The 16,549-nt window shown below is 46.8% G+C and overlaps 1 protein-coding gene across 1 annotated transcript in view; it reads left to right on the top strand.

The window, feature by feature from the left end:
• The first annotated feature begins 3,377 nt into the window (after positions 1–3,377).
• The window catches only part of NUDT3 (nudix hydrolase 3), a 78,324-nt gene continuing 65,152 nt past the window's right edge, over positions 3,378–16,549 (top strand). Inside the window, exon 1 of the mRNA XM_066280056.1 lies at positions 3,378–3,807. Coding sequence (XP_066136153.1) covers positions 3,709–3,807 — 99 coding nt within the window. The 5' untranslated portion in view covers positions 3,378–3,708. The remainder of the gene's footprint in view (positions 3,808–16,549) is intronic.

Raw genomic sequence — 16,549 nt, 5'->3', positions numbered from 1 at the left:
CACAACCCTATGGTCACTGGCTTGAGCCCAAAGGTTGCTGGCTTGAGCAAGGGGTCACTGGCTTGGCTGTAGCCCCCCCCCCTCTGTCAAGCACATACGAGAAAGCAATCAATGAACAGCTGAGGTGCTGCAACTTATCTCTCTCCCTTCCTGTCTATCCCTGTCTGATCCACCCCCCCCCCAAAAAAAAAAAAAAAAGCTGGGGAAGGAATTGAAAACCAACAAAAAAAATCTTCACCCATCTATTCAATCAACATTTACTGAACTCTTATTCTGGACAAGGCCTTGTTCTAGGAGACAGGGATATGAAAGTAAATGACACAAGACTGTCGAGGGGTCTACAATCTAACTGACTTATCCTTGCTCTCGTGTACTGAAACCTGTAATGCCTTTTATTAATTTTAGAGAGAAAGGGAGAGAAACATCGATTTGTTGTTCCTCTTATTTATACATTCATTGGTTGATTCCTGCATGTGACCTGACCAGGGAGGGATCAAACCGCAATTGAAGGTTTGTATCCAGACTGTGCTCTAACCATCTGAGCTACCTGGCCAGGGCCTGCAATACCTTTTGCAACTCTGCACTCAACCTAAAGAAAGTGGCAGATAGTATAGTGGAGCCATCTAGCTGCGGGTGTGATGGTACTCCTACAACTTTTCTGCAGAGGCTTTGGCAATGGGCAGCAAGAGCCGTAAATATGTTCCTACCTGCTAGACATGCCTCTGGGAATTTATGGTGAAGAATTATTTGAGATATGGATGAGGATTTATGTACAGGATGTTCACTGCTGTTCTGAAGAAATAGAGGCTACAACCTAAGTTTCTAACAATTGGAAGATATTCGATGGCATATCCCTATGACGGAGTATTAGGTGGTAATTAGAAATGATATTTAAAATTAATGACACATGGCCCTGGCCAGTTTGCTCAGTGGTAGAGCGTCGGCCTAGCGTGCGGAAGTCCCGGGTTCGATTTCCGGCCAGGGCACACAGGAGAAGCGCTCATCTGCTTCTCCACCCCTTCCTCTCTCCTTCCTCTCTGTCTCCCTCTTCCCCTCCCACAACCAAGGCTCCATTGGAGCAAAGATGGCCCGGGCGCTGAGGATGATTCCATGGCCTCTACCTCAGGCACTAGAATGGCTCTGGTCACAACAGAGCGACACCCCAGATGGGCAGAGCATCACCCCCTGGTGGGCGTGCCGGTTGGATCCTGGTTGGGCGCATGCGGGAGTCTGTCTAACTGCCTCCCCATTTCCAGCTTCAGAAAAATACAAAAAAAAAAAAAAAAAAAAAAAAAAAAAAGAGGAGAGACCAGAAAAAGAGTAGGACACAGATCTCTACAGAAGGTGCTTAAAGATATCCACAATTTAGTATTTCTTAGGCACTCTATATTTTTAAAGTTTTTGACAATAGTGCATGTTATAGTATTTCTACAATCAGAGCTTTCAGGGTTGTTGGTTTTTTTTGCCCTTTTTTAAAAAAAATTTTATTTATTCATTTTAGAGAGGTGAGAAGGAGAGAGCAACAGAAAGAGAGAGAAGGGGGAGGAGCAGGAAGCATCAACTCCCATATGTGCCTTGACCTGGTAAGCCTGGGGTTTTGAACCGGTGACCTCAGCATTCCTGGTGGATGCTTTATCCACGGTGCCACCACAGGTCAGGCTTTTTTGCCCTTTCTTTTTTTTTTTTTCATTTTTCTGAAGCTGGAAACAGGGAGAGACAGTCAGACAGACTCCCGCATGCGCCCGACCGGGATCCACCCGGCACGCCCACCATGGGGCAACGCTCTGCCCACCAGGGGGCGATGCTCTGCCCATCCTGGGCGTCACCATGTTGCGACCAGAGCCACTCTAGCGCCTGAGGCAGAGGCCACAGAGCCATCCCCAGCGCCCGGGCCATCTTTGCTCCAATGGAGCCTTGGCTGCGGGAGGGGAAGAGAGAGACAGAGAGGAAAGCGCGGCGGAGGGGTGGAGAAGCAAATGGGCGCTTCTCCTGTGTGCCCTGGCCGGGAATCGAACCTTTTGCCCTTTCTTTAAGAGACATAATGGCACGACCTGGAAATGCTGAGGTCGCCGGTTCAAAACCTGGGCTTGCCTGGTCAAGGCACATATGGGAGTTGATGCTTCCAGCTCCTCCCTCCCTTCTCTCTTTCTGTCTCTTCCCTCTCTCTCTCTCCTCTCTAAAATGAATAAATAAAAAAATAAAAATAAAAAATAAAAAGAGACATAATGGCAGAGGAAAAGCTAGAAAGACAACCGAAGTGGCCAATATTTTAGGAATTCTGCTAAATACTGACCACAGTGAACTGAAATTCCACATCTTATGTGACAAGGGTTGCATGAACTATCAAGAACATTAGTTGCCATATACTGAGTGCTTACTATGTGCCAGGAGCCAAGGAGGTTTATTACCTCTACTTTACAGAGGGAAATAAGTGATATCATTGAAATTCCAAACTAGGTTTGTTTGGTTTCAATCCTGATCTTTTCTGACCATGCTATATACAAGCAAATTCAAAAAGGCTAATAGCAAATTCCCAGACAAATCCTACACAGGATTTTCAACATGCTCAGGGGATCGGCGCTCTGGGTTGCTGATGACATTCACAGATCTTACTCCAGCTTCATTGTGTCTCACTGTATATCCTTCCCAGGAGAATTTGCTTGACAGTCATATACATATATACTCCATTTATTGCCAGAGATGGTGCCTTATGATTTGCATTTTGTGTGCACACACACACACATATCTTCCTTCCTGGCCCTCGTGTCTGCCTCAAGAGGAAGCATTTGCTTTATTGCACACATAAAGGATCCCAGGATAAAGATTTGTTCCTTCTGGACTACAAACCCCAGCCCATTGGACTTCTAGGGTTTCTGAAAAGTCAATGAAACGTGCCCCGCCCTCCCATCATACAACATATTCTCCCCGCCGTTTCTGTGCAGCACCTCATCCCAGGCTCTCGGGTTGCACTCTCGTTGCGTTTAATTGCATCCCACTTCCGCTCCCAGACTTTGCTCCTCAAACGCTCCCAGATGCACCGGCAGGGGTCAAGGCCCAAGCAGCCCGACCTCGGGTCATCTCCGCCCACGGACCTGCGGCAAGCCCCCCCACCCCCTCCGCAGAGCCGCACGGCTGGAGAGCAGTGTCTCCACGCGGGTCGCTCCTTAGCCCACCCGGGACGGCCCTGCTACTACAAAGTCTTTCCTGCCAGGGCTCTCTCCGCTCAGCGCGCGCGCGCCGCACCCACCCCACCTCTACGCTCCTAGCGTAGGAGCCGCCTCCAGCCGCGCGGCGCTCTCCTTCCAGACGTTGGTTTACGCCGCGCGGAGCGGGAGAGCGCGATTCCCGAAGGCGGCCTGCGCCGCGAGCGCGTGGTCGTCCCGCGGCACGGCGCGGCCTTACGCCGCTGACGCAGCGCGCCCAAGATGGCGGCGCGGTCGTCGTCGGGGGTGGCGGCAACAGAGGGGACGGCGGTCGTGACGGCGGCGCCAGCGCGGAGCCTGGGACGGCGGGAATGAGGAGGCCGCGGCGGGCCAGCGGCGGCGCCGGGTAGCGGAGAAGCGGCTCCCCCTTCCTTGCTTGCCTGGGCCGAGCCGGGGGCGCGCGCGGGCGCGGGAGCGCGCGGCCGTCCAGAGCGGGCTCTCCGCCCTCGCCTCCCGCACCCACACCGCGCCGCACCGCGCCGCGCCCCCCACCCCGGCCACGGAGATGATGAAGCTCAAGTCGAACCAGACCCGCACCTATGACGGCGACGGCTACAAGAAGCGGGCCGCGTGCCTGTGCTTCCGCAGCGAGAGCGAGGAGGAGGTGAGGCCCCGGGCCGGGGGTGCCGGGGGGTCGCCGGCCGTCGGGGGGACGGGGTCCCGGGCTTCGGCCAGCCCCGCGCTCGGCCCGAAGGAAACCCCGACGGGACTTCCCGAGCCAGAGGAGAGGGGGAAGGGACAAGGATGGTGGGTGGAGGGGAAACGGGTCCGAGCGTGGCCCCTGGGCACGGGGTCGGGCGGAGGGGCGGGCTGGCTGTCAGCGGGGAGAGCGGCCGCGGGGGAAAGGCCGCGGCGGGGGAAGAGTGTGCGGTGTGGGATCCTGGCCTCCAGCTGGGGGTCCGGGAAGGGCAGTTCCGCCCTTGTCAGCCCGGCACATGTGTGCGGAGGCCGCGGCGCACGAGGCGCAGGCCGCCCCTTTGTGGCGGAGAAGCAGTCCATCCACTTCATCCGCTTCCTTGGCAGGTTGGGGTGTGCGGAGGGATTATGCGCCTGAGTCTGGGTCGGGGTGGGGGTTCGTGGTAAGGCTGAGGGCGCTGTGCAGAAGTCAAAGCCAAGTTGTTTGTTTATTGTACAGTGCGCTGGGTAGCCCTTTTGGTGTAAATTGGGAAGAAGGGATATTTATTTGATAAGATCACCTTGGAGGGTTTGAAAATTTTTTATTTTAATTGGGAAGGCCAAAAGCGGTCTTTTTAAGTTCTATGCCCTGACGTTCCTCTACAACTGTCTCTATATTAAAGGCCCTCGGGATTAAATTTGCTAACAAAATAGAAATGCTTCGAATCAGTTTCTTTTTTCATTGGGTAGTTAAAAAAAAAAAAAAGAATCTCAGCCTCTCAAAGCCGTTTCTGTGGTGATCAAGGGAATTCGGAGAAGGAACATGTTTTCGTTAATCCACAAAGAATAGCCCTTTGGAAATTCGTAAGAGGCCTGTGGGAACGCATTTCTCTCATGTGCATGGGGGTAAAATGGCAGTTAAACTGGAAGCAATGAAGGACAGTGAAATTCAATATGTTACAGTCTGGCATTCAGCAGTGGACTGGGCTGGATACAGTGCATCGTGTTGAAATGAGGGGAAAGGAACTTGACCCGTTAGTTATGAAAAGAAGCCGCGATGAAAGAGATGGATGGGTGGATTGGCAGGAGTGTCTGTCCAGAGAGATTTAGGAGGACGTGAGAATTTAAATTATTGCCTGAAAAAAAATTAATAATGCAAATTTTTTTTTTGAAGGATTGTGTGTGTGTGTGTTTGTGTTTCCTTGGAGCAAAACAGAAGGAAGTGGATTTGGAAATGTATAATTTGTGTCCTAGCATATGTTGTAAAGATCCTCCGAAACAGATGCATTATAATAGGAATACTAAGCTGGGCCGTGCTTTAAATGATGAACTGTTTTGGAATACATACTTGAGTGAAGTAAAATTATTAGTGGTGTTTATTGCTCCACGGGCTTTGTTCTCTTCACGATCATGTATTATGGGAAATCATATGGGATCACAGGCTGTTAACTGCTTGGAAAACTAATTAGCATAATAACATGTCTCACTACAGTACTATGGTGAAATCTGTGAGCACTCCAATTATAAGGAGAAGGGTGTATAATTTAGTTATGTGGCTGATGTCAGAGTTTATGTGTTTAAAAAAACCATGCTAGAAATTGAGAACACGTAAGTGTTTTGGATTAATTGGAAACCCTTTGTAGATCATAAGCAAACCAACGAGGATTTGATTTTCCATTTTTAGTTAAAGTTTTGTTATTTACTGACATTAAGTGGCATTGGAGTTTTCTCTACTGAATTTCTTCTTTCCCCTATTGAATTTCTTTTTGAACATTGGTTAACGAGCAGAAGACTTATGCAAATCTTTAATTACAGATTCAGTGGATGTTACAGCGAATTCCTAGGAAGGACAAGAAAATTAATGAAATGGACCCATTTTAGACTTGTTTAATCAAGTGTGTATTAAGAGCCTCTTCTAGATGCAGCACTCTTTAATGTGGGATTTAAAGATAGATTTCCTTCCCTGCCCAGAAAATTGAGTAGTTTTTGATGGGATCACTTAATTGGGAGAGCTTTTGGACCAGAAATAATCTCTAGGTTGCTGCTCAACCGCTGATTATATAATTGAGTTGGATGGGAAGAATTTGTTAGTTCCAGGAGAACTTTTATGTTCTCAATAGAAGTGCTAGAAACTGTGGGAATGTAAAATTCCAAATCAATAGGACATTCAGCCCAGTTTTTATTTTTTAATAATAGGCACTAGTGGCTTTAATCGAGATAGAATAATTTATAGACTATTGATAGCATTAATATAGTAGTAATATAAGTATGCATAGGACCCTGGTTTATAAATGTAGTTAACCAGTATCAGAAAACATGTACAATGTAAAGAAAAAGAGATGGGAAATATTAGCAGATAATAGACCATGAATCAAACCTTCTCACATTCTGTTTTATTAGCCCCATTATAGGCCAGCTGAAATACTGATCTGGGACTTCAGGATGTGTGAAGGTATTCAGCTAGTTTACCAAGCAAATTTGTTGAGTGTCAGTTCTGTGATACAGTTACGAAGGTGACAGGCAGGGAGCTTTTAAGCTAGTGGGAGAAATGGAAGAGCAAACAGACCCAAAACATGATGAAAATGAGATCCCTTCTATTTTTTTATTATTTATTTTTATTCCTTCAATGAGAAGAGAAGAGGCCCGCATGTGCCCCAAGCAGGATTCACACGGCAAGCCCAGTAGTGGGTGATGCTCTGCCCATCTGGGGCTTTTCTCTGTTGCTCAGCAACTGAGCTATTCTTAGTGCCTAAAGCTGTTAGAGCCATCCTCAGCCTCTGGGGCCAACTTGCTCCAATCAAGCCATGGCTGCAGGATGGGCAGAGAGAGAGAGAGAGAGAGAGAGAGGTGAGAGGGGGAGGGGTGGAGAAGCAGGTGGGCGCTTCTCCTGTGTTCCCTGATCAGAAATTGAAACTACTGTGTTTCCCTGAAAATAAGACAGTGTCTTATATTAATTTTTGCTTCTAAAGACACACTAGGTCTTATTTTCAGGAGATGTTTTATTTTTCCATGAATAAGAATTCACATTGATTGTTGAACAAAAAATCAACATTTATTAATATACTGTAGTCATGTCATCACAAACATCAGCACAAGCAGCCAAACTCTGAACTCCATCAAGAATTTCTTGTGACTCTATTTCCATGTACAACAATCTACCCTGTTTCCCCGAAAATAAGATAGTATCTTATATTAATTTTTGCTCCTAAAGACGCACTAGGTCTTATTTTCAGGGAAACAGGGTAGAACATCCATACGCCTGGCCAATGCTCTCCCACTGGCTGCGGGAAGGGATAAGAAAGAGAAGGGGAAGAGGGAGGTGGAGAGAAGCAGATGATCACTTCTGTTGTATGCCCTGACGCGGGATGGAACCTGGACATACATAGGCTGGGCTGATGCTCTTTCCACTGAGCCAACCAGCCAGAGCCCAAGCTTACTTCTTGAGTAAGATTTTACTGCACTGGATTGGGTAATATGACCTTCATCTTTGTCATATTATTTCATTTTGGCCCTCCTAAAGCACTTCCATGGAGATTTTTTGTTCCCCTACTGCTTTTCATTTTTGGAGACTCTCTGATGCCAGGAAGTGAGACACTAGGGGTGGGCTTGCCTGTACTCTGTACCCTGTACCCTCTAGCGTGGGGGAGGGTGACAGCATTTTAGACAGTTGAAATGTCTAGTGGAGTGAAATGCTCACTTAGAAATGTCAGTGATACGGACTGGATACCAGGGACATCGCAGTGCCTGGGAAAGTTAGAACTGATCAGTCCTGAAGGGTCGGTTTGTACTCAAGGGGTGAGGGGATGAGTACCGACAGGATCATCCCAGCTAGACTTCCCTGTGCATTAAACCTGTTTTGTAAAGAAAGGACTAAGGTGTCCATAAGGGTGGTGGGTCAGTTGAGCTCTTCCATCAGGAGCCCTGCATCTCTTGGCAATGGGGCTGCTGCTTCTCCTTTCCCCAGATCCTTGAGCTCACCGGCTGGACGGGAAGGTGATTGACAGGGAAGATCTTCAGTGGACAGAAAGTGGTGGCCTGCGTGTTTGTCCGTGAAAATGCCAGAGGAGTAGGTGGAGGGCTGCCACTGTAGGCGACACCTTCCCACAGGCTTTGGGGAGCGGGAGGAAGACATGGAGGGCAACTCCAGAGGCGGTGACCGGGATGAAGGACTTTTAGCAGCTCCCGGCTGACTGGCGGTCCTTTTGTAGTGGACCTGGTACACTGGCCAGGTCACCTGGCAGGACGTTTTCTTTTCTCTTTTTTCCCTATTTATTTATTCATTCTTTCTTTGCTCCTCATTTCTCTCGATCTTTCCTGGAGGCTTTGTGTGTGTGCGCATGCACTTTCTCTTGTTTCTGTTTAAAATACAGGTTAGTCCGTTAAACATTTCTTTCGTTACCTCCCCTTCTACCTGCTTCCTGAGATGTGAATCCTGGTCCGAGATTGTACTGCTGCCTCCATTCTTCTTTTCTACGCTTTCCCTAATCTTACTTGCTTTTGGGCGCTTCTCATTTCTCACTAAATAGTGTTGTGAATCTACACTGCTCACAAAAGTCAGGGGATGTTTTATCGCTTCATATTTATTTTGAAATAGCCCCTAATATACTGTGTGTGAAGCAGTCTGTATATTTTTCATAGCCTGGTACACAAAGGAAGGGCCCTGTTCAAGAATGCATTTGTTCATTTGTTCCTTCACACTTTTTTTGAGAGCCCTGCGATGGAGTCGTGTCTCCGTGAGACCCTGGGAATACACGGATAAAGAAGACGGTGGTCCCTAACGCAGCCAGCCTCTCTGCTCTGTGCTGTGCCCATGCCCTCCTGCCTGCCCGGTGGCCTCACTCCTGTCCTCGGCCTGTCTCTCCTGAGCTGCCAGTTGCTCAAGTTAGAAACCTTGTAGTCACCCTGGACTTCTTTCTTTGTTATGTTCACATCTCATCTAACAGCAAGTCCTGAATAACCTTAACTCCTCAGCCTCCACTGTGCCTGACCCATTCGTTCTAGCCCCTTGGTCGGCAAACCACGGCTTGCGAGCCACATGCAGCTCTTTGGCTCCTGGAGCGTTTAGCAAAGGCCAGCTTAGGAGTACCCTAATTAAGTTCATAACAGTGTACCTACCTGTATAGTTTAAGTTTAAAAAATTTGGCTCTTGAACGAAATTTCAATCGTTGTACTGCTGATATTTAGCTCTGTTGACTAATGAGTTTGCCGACCACTGTCTAGCCTAACCTGTTACTCCTTCCTCCCAGACTATTGCTGTCTTTTCTGAACTGGTCTTCTGGCGCTGCCCAGCCTCCTATAGTCTTCTCTGCCCCAGCTGCTAGAGCGAGTCCTCAGACGTAGAGGTCAGGGTGTGTTCCTTCGGCCCAGTGCCCTGGGTGACCTGGTCCCCCGCCGAGGCTCTGTCTTCCTCTCTTTCCCCTCGCCCTCCGATTATCCCTCTCTTCCAGCCGCACAGGCCTCTGTGCTGTTCCTTGCTCCTACGACCTGTGTGGCTGGCTCTCTCACTTCAGGTCTTTGCTTGATTTTCACCTTATCAGAAGACTCTTTAGTGATCAGCCCATGTAAAACAATCCCCGTCCTTGTCACTGGGTGTCTCTTACGCTTTTTCCCTTGGCAGCACTGTCAACACCATACATACTATGTATCCTTTGGTTTATTGTCTGGGTCCTCTCACTAGAACACAGCTAGTTCACAGGTAGGAATCTTTATTTTGTGTTGTCTGTTTTGTTCACTCCTGTATCATCAGTGTTTAGAACTTAACAAGATGCCCATTCTTACTTGTTGACTCGGTGGATGAATGAATGAAGACGTAGTCCCTGCTTTTAAGGGGCTTACAGTCCAGTGGAGGAACTGAAAGTAGCCAGAACATACCAAATGCTAGTGTCTACCAATAATGTGTTGTTAACTGTGTGTCGGAGAAGTCTCCCCGCTCTTTCTGCATTTTCAGGGTCTGAGCGACAGGGTGTCTGACGATCTTGAGTGTCAGCAACAAGAGTGCATGTGTATTTGATTGTAAGTCTTTTCTGAATCTAATCGGATCATCCTGTTTGATAGGACACTTTGGATTTCTTTCAGATGTTGAACTTGAAAGCCCATGCCAAGCTGTGCCATCTCGCAGGGTTCGTGTTGGGTTGTTAATATAATGCAGAGTGACCCCAACCCCAGTGGTACAGTACCTTAGGGAAAAGGATTTTCATTTTGCTGATAGCTTGGGATTTTTCTTAGTAAGTAAATAAGTATATCAACAAACTATAATTGAGTATGTAGTGGATATGATTTACATGAATTATTCATAGTGGTTCATACCCTACAATAGATGCCATTTGGATTTTAGTTAATGTTAGACTGGTTAATTTGAAGGTGAAGTTTGATAGAAATAACCAGACATTTCCTGCCATCATTATTTTGTCCTTTAGGTCAAAGGGAAAGAAACATGATATAGAGTTTGTGGGTGCTGAGTGTTGAAGCATGTGATTTATGGTGTTTAATATATAAAACAGAACAAAGGAACTATCAGTCAGAAAAGATAATCTGTGAATAAAACAAAAATAAGGTATTAAATTTGCAAATAAAGTCCTCAGGCTTAAAATTTAGTAATAAAATATGCGCACCTGAAGTCAGCTGAGTAAAATCCTCATGACACTCAATAAAAATTCCTTGAGTCCGGTTTCAGAATTTCTGCCCTAAAGTAACATGGAAACCTCTCAAGAACATTCACATCTTAGCCCTGGCTGTTGGCTCAGTGTTAGAGCATCGGCCAGGCTTGTGGATATCTTGGGTTTGATTCCCACTCTGGTCACATAGGAGAAGCGCCTAACTGCTTCTCCACCCCTCTCTCTCTTGCTTCTCTCTCTCTCTTTCTCTCTCTTTCTCCACCTCTTCCCCTCCTGCAGCCATGACTTTATTGGAGCAAGTTGGCCCCAGGCACTGAGGATGGGTCCATGGCCTCTGCCCCAGGTGCTAAGAAGAGCTTGGTTGCTGAGCAGCAGAGCAGTGCCCCAGATGGGCAGAGCATTGCCCCTTGTGGACTTGCTGGGTGGATCCTGGTCAAGGCTCATGCCAAAGTCTGTCTCTGCCTCCCTGCCTCTCACTGTATAAAAAAAAAAAAAATGTTCATATCTTTTTCCAGCCTTCCTGAAGCCTTTGCTTTTTGCAACCCTTTGAATAGGGCAAAATGTTCATTCTTATATTCATTCATTCACTCATATACTCCTTCTGCAAACTTGTACTGAGTGTCTACTTTCAGGCCCCATTCTGGGGACACGGTGGTGAACAAAGCAGAATGGAAGCTCTCACTCTGGTGGAGTGTTTGATAGGAATGTGGGGAGACAGTAAATGAGCAAACGTATCAGTGAACTGGGTGGTCTCAGGCAGCAGGGGTGCTGGGAAGGAAACCAGTATGTGATAGGACTGGGGATGAGGGGGTGGCAAGTTTTGATTGGGTGACCCCTGAACGGCCAGGCAGAGGAAGAGCAGTCACAGAGGCCCGGAGTGGGGAGTGAGCTTGGCAGGAAGGGAAAACCGGAAGCAGGCCAGTGTAGCCACAGGGCAGGGGGAGCGGTAGGTAGCCACGTGGGAGGGAGCAGACCCTGTGGCGCCTTGTTACCGGAATGGTTTTTCTGACCTTCTCTTAGCGGCCCTGCTTCTGACTTTAGATCAACCCAGCCAGAAACCCAGCAGCATGTCGGGAAGCCACCCTCTTTCCTTTGAACGTGAAGGGGTAGACGCGAAAAGGGTGGTGAGAGGTTATTAGCAAAGGCTGCTTGGTATACAGGTATGATGTTTTAAAGAGTTAAGTCTGAAAGAACCCAAAGGTAAGATCCTGACGTTTCTTTACACTCTTCTTGGGGTAGTTTATAGTCAGAAAGACTACTTTGACTAGGTAATGTATGCATACATAACAAAATTCAAAAGATAGAAAGGCTACAGAGAGACAGGTAAATCTCCTTCCCACACACCTTCCCTGGTCACCCTGTTTCTAGGTTTACCCTAGACTCCCCTTTCAGAGATTGTGTGTGTGCGCACACGCGTGTAACAGGCAGGTAGTTAAATTAGAGAAGCAGGGCCATGCATCGCAAGTAAAAGATTGGGAACATTTTTTGTTTGATTGAACAAAGGTACGCCTAGTTTTCCTAAACGTGTATTTGACGGGGCCCCTTAAGTATCTGTAGTTTTTCAACACTTTTGCTCGTTTTACTGAGGTTTGCTTACCTAAGTGCCAAGGGTCCTTCTAGCGTGGGGAATAGCTGGGAATAGAGCGGCGCATGTGTGTGTGGGTCTCTATGTGTGTGTGTGTGTGTGTGTGTGTAGGATCTGTTACACTGAGGCTGAAAGTGTGTTGGTAGTGGGCTCTGTGTGGCAGGAGAGTGCTGAGTGTAGGAGCTACTTGCCCAGCTGGCCGCCAAGCCCCTGAAAAGCACTCAGCGGTTGTCTAGGTCAGGCTGGGTGTGCCGATTTCTAACGGGGCACGTGGTTCAGACTGGAGCCGACCTGTTAAGCCAGAGCGCCTTCCTTTCCCAGGTCCTGTATGTGCCTGAACCTGGTAGGGAGCTGTTGACTTTACCCAGATGCCCTTGCACCCAGCTGTGGAAGGGGGCAGGTCGAGTTCTGAGTGTATGAGAAAACCTGACCAAAACGATCATTGCGGTGCAGCCTCCTTATTTACTTTGATAGAGAAAATTTACTAGAATGGTACCCCTATATTCAAATGTGAATACCGAAGTATTTGCATGAGTTTTTCTTTTTTGTTGACATTTTATCATTTAAATTGTGTGCTGCTGCTGCTTTCTTAGTGCACTTAATTAAAAATGAACTGTTTCTACAAATCTGGTTATGTATCCGAGGCCCAGAGCCTTTTGTGTGATTTATCCAACTCTATTTTAGAAAATTTTAGACGGTTTAGGATGCTTTCCAATTCATTTTCAAAATGGGAAATTAATAAACTCAAGTGTTGCCTGACCAGGTGGTGGCACAGTGGATAGAGCAGGGGTCCCCAAACTTTTACACAGGGGCCAGTTCACTGTCCCTCAGACCGTTGGAGGGCCGGACTATAAAAAAAACTATGAACAAATCCCTATGCACACTGCACATATCTTATTTTAAAGTAAAAAACAGTAAAAAACAAAATGGGAACAAATACAATATTTAAAATAAAAAACAAGTAAATTTAAATCAACAAACTGACCAGTATTTCAGTGGGAACTATGGTCCTGCTTTTGGCTAATGAGATGGCCAATGTGCTCCTCTCACTGACCACCAATGAAAGAGGTGCCCCTTTCGGAAGTGCAGTGGGGGTCGGATAAATGGCGTTGGGGGCCGCATGCAGCCCGCGGGCCGTAGTTTGGGGACCCCTGGGATAGAGCGTCAGACTGGGATGCTGAGGACCCAGGTTCGAGATCCCGAGGTCGCCAGCTTGAGCGTAGGCTCATCTGGTTTGAGCAAAAAGCTCACCAGCTTGGACCCGAGGTTGCTGGCTCAAGCAAGGGGTTACTCGGTCTGCTGTGGCCCCCCGTCAAGGCACATATGAGAAATCAATCTATGAACAACTAAGGTGTTTCAACGAAAAACTGATGATTGATGCTTCTCATCTCTCTCCGTTCCTGTCTGTCCCTATCTATTCCTCTCTCTGACTCTCTGTCCCTGTAAAAAAAAAAAAGAAAATAAATAAACTCAAGTGTCATAAAGCAAGATCTTATGTTGGTGCATTTTGTGAACACTTCTGAAGGGAGATAAGAATAGTTTCTACTCCATGTAAAAAGTTATTACAAAATAAAAACTTTAATTTAAATCAAGAAGAGACAATTATAAAGAGAAGACAAGACTATTATAAACATAAAAAAAGAAACAATCTCTTAAGTAGACTTTATGTATAAGTAGTTGATCTCTTTATTCATAAAACAGTATTAAAGTCCTTTAAAGAACTGCCTGGGTAATCTTTTCTGTGAGTCAGTTTTTTTTTAACACTTCTGATGTGTTTTATAAGAGCAGCTAAGCAGAGATGAGCAGAAATGAAGGTGAACTCAGACATACAGTGCTTCTACTTCTATTAACAGGAGCAAGAGGCCTTGGCCGGTTGACTCAACAGTAGAGCATCAGCCTGGGGTGTGCAAGTCCTGAGTTGGATTCCCAGTCAGGGCACACAGACGAAGCAACCATCTGTTTCTCCACCCCATCCTTCCCATCTCTCTCTGTCTTCCTCTCCCGCAGCCATAGCTTGAATGGTTCAAGCAAAGTTGGCCCCGGGCATGCTGAGGATGGCTCCATGGTCTCACCTCAGGCACTAAAATAGCTCGGTTGCCCAACAGTGGAGCAGCAGCCCAGACAGGCAGAGCATCTGTTGGTAGAGGCTTGACAGGCGGACCCCGGTTGGGGCGCATGCAGTAGTCTGTCTTTGCCTCCCCGCCTCTCAATAATTAAAAAAAAAAAGAGTAGTTATTTTTCTTTGAATATTTTGGAACCCTAATAAAATACACTCTAAGAGAAGTTACATTCTTTCATAAAATACTTATTTTATTTGAGTAGCTAGAAGTAATTATTTTGAATAATGGGACCTTTGATTACTTCATGTTTCCATTTGCTGCTTCTCTGCAGGAAGGACTTGGCTGCTAGACTTCGATCCGATCATTTGCTCAGTGCGCTGAGCCCTGCCTGGGCTCTCCCACCCAGAAACTGCTGTGCTGCTTTCCTCCCAGGGGGCTTTGCAGTTTTGGTAGCCTGCCTTTCATAATAATACTGTGAAACTTACAGGTTTTTGTTGGTAAAATGAGTTAGAAAAGCAATCCAGAGAGTTTCTGAATGGAGTAGCAATTGTATTTCTATGGTAGTTTCGTAGGTTCAGCACCTACTGTATTTTTCACTCCATAAGACACACTTTTTTCCCCCAAAAGTGGAGGGGAAAATGCCCATGCATTTTACGGAGCGAATGTTCATTTTCTTTAGCTGCTGTGGGTTCCCGGACAACTAAGAGTATTTGAATATTAAAGTCTCTTCTCGTTTGTTAATAACAGAGCTAATGGTTGTTAATACTGCTGTTGAGTTTACATTGTTGAAATATTGTAGTATATTTTGTTAAACATTTTAACACACCATTTGGTTCAGAATAGTTTTGTTCTTATTTTCCTCCTTAAAATCCTAGGTGCGTCTTATTGTCGGGTGCATCTTATGAAGCGGAAAATACGGTATTTAACAAGGAGCTAGCTTGGGATCATCCTTCAGTCAACCACTTACAAGTGATTTTTCTTTCTAAAAGGAATTTATTTTTTTATTACAAAAGTAATTTTTGTAATATTTGGAATATTCTTTATAGACTAAGAGGAGTTTAAGTTGTATAGAACACAAAACCTGAGCTCTGTGGAACTCCTGTTGGCAAGAAAGTTTATTGATTTTTAGAGAGAGAATAGGGTGGGGAAGAGAGAGAAAGACAGCAACATTGATCTGTTTCTGTATGTGCCCCGACCGGGGATCAAACCTACCACCTCTGTGCTTTGGGATGACGTTCCAACCAAGCGAGCTATCCGGGCAGGGCAAGATGCAGGTTTTTGTTTTTTGTTTTTTAATTTTTTAATTTTATTTTTATTTTTCTGAAGCTGGAAACAGGGAGAGACAGTCAAACAGACTCCCGCATGCGCCCGACCGGGATCCACCCGGCAGGCCCACCAGGGGCGATGCTCTGCCCTCCAGGGGGCGATGCTCTGCCCCTCTGGGGGGTTGCTCTGTTGTGACCAGAGCCACTCTAGCGCCTGGGGCAGAGGCCAAGGAGCCATCCCCAGCACCCGGGCCATCTTCGCTCCAATGGAGCCTCGGCTGCGGGAGGGGAAGAGAGAGACAGAGAGGAAGGAGAGGGGGAGGGGTGGAGAAGCAGATGGGCGCTTCTCCTGTGTGCCCTGGCCGGGAATCGAACCCGGGACTTCTGCACGCCAGGCCAATGCTCTACCACTGAGCCAACCAGCCAGGGCCAAGATGCAGTTTTTAATTTTTTTTAGTTTACTGATTTTTGAGAGAAAGGAAGGGAGGGAGGTTAGACAGAGAGAGAGAGGGAGAGAGAGATAAACATCAATTTGTTGTTTATGCATTCATTGGTTGATTGTTGTATGTGCCCTGACCAGGGATTGAACCCACAACCTTGACATACTGGGATGAAGATGTTCTAAAACCAACTGAGCTACCCGGCCAGGGCCAAGATGAAGTTTAGACTGTGAAATAATTAGAGAATTGAGGCCTGCCCTGTGGTGGCGCAGTGGATAAAGCATCGACCTGGAATGCTGAGGTTCCTGGTTCAAAACCGTGGGCTTGTCTGGTCAAGGCATATGTGGGAGTTGATGCTTCCTGCTCCTCCTTTCTTTTCTCTCTCTCCCCCCTCCCCTTGGTAAAATATATAAATAATAAAAAAAACTGTTGGAGAGGAATGTGTAGGGGATTCTGGACGAATCTGTAACGATTGATGAGCTGGAGAGTCAGGGGCAGTCTTTGGAGCATGTGGTCACACCGCATGGTGGCCTCGGGTAGCCGACGAAGACATTTTGGGCCAGGTAGGCCATGGGAAGTTAGAGCCTGGGCGTGGAGCTTCTGGAAGTCTGTCTGTGCTGAAGTGTTGTGAGGACCACAAACGGATGGCTTATGGCTGTTTGAGCTGCAAGATGATTAAGCAATTTTTAAAAATTCGTTTCCAGCATTTGGATATTGAAAAGTTTTGATAAGACCTGGTCTTCTGGATTCTCTTGAAAAAAAATCTG

Source organism: Saccopteryx bilineata, chromosome 1 (genome assembly GCF_036850765.1).
Source record: "Saccopteryx bilineata isolate mSacBil1 chromosome 1, mSacBil1_pri_phased_curated, whole genome shotgun sequence".
Classification (NCBI taxonomy): Eukaryota; Metazoa; Chordata; class Mammalia; order Chiroptera; family Emballonuridae; genus Saccopteryx; species Saccopteryx bilineata.
This window is presented reverse-complemented; position numbering and strand designations above follow the sequence as displayed.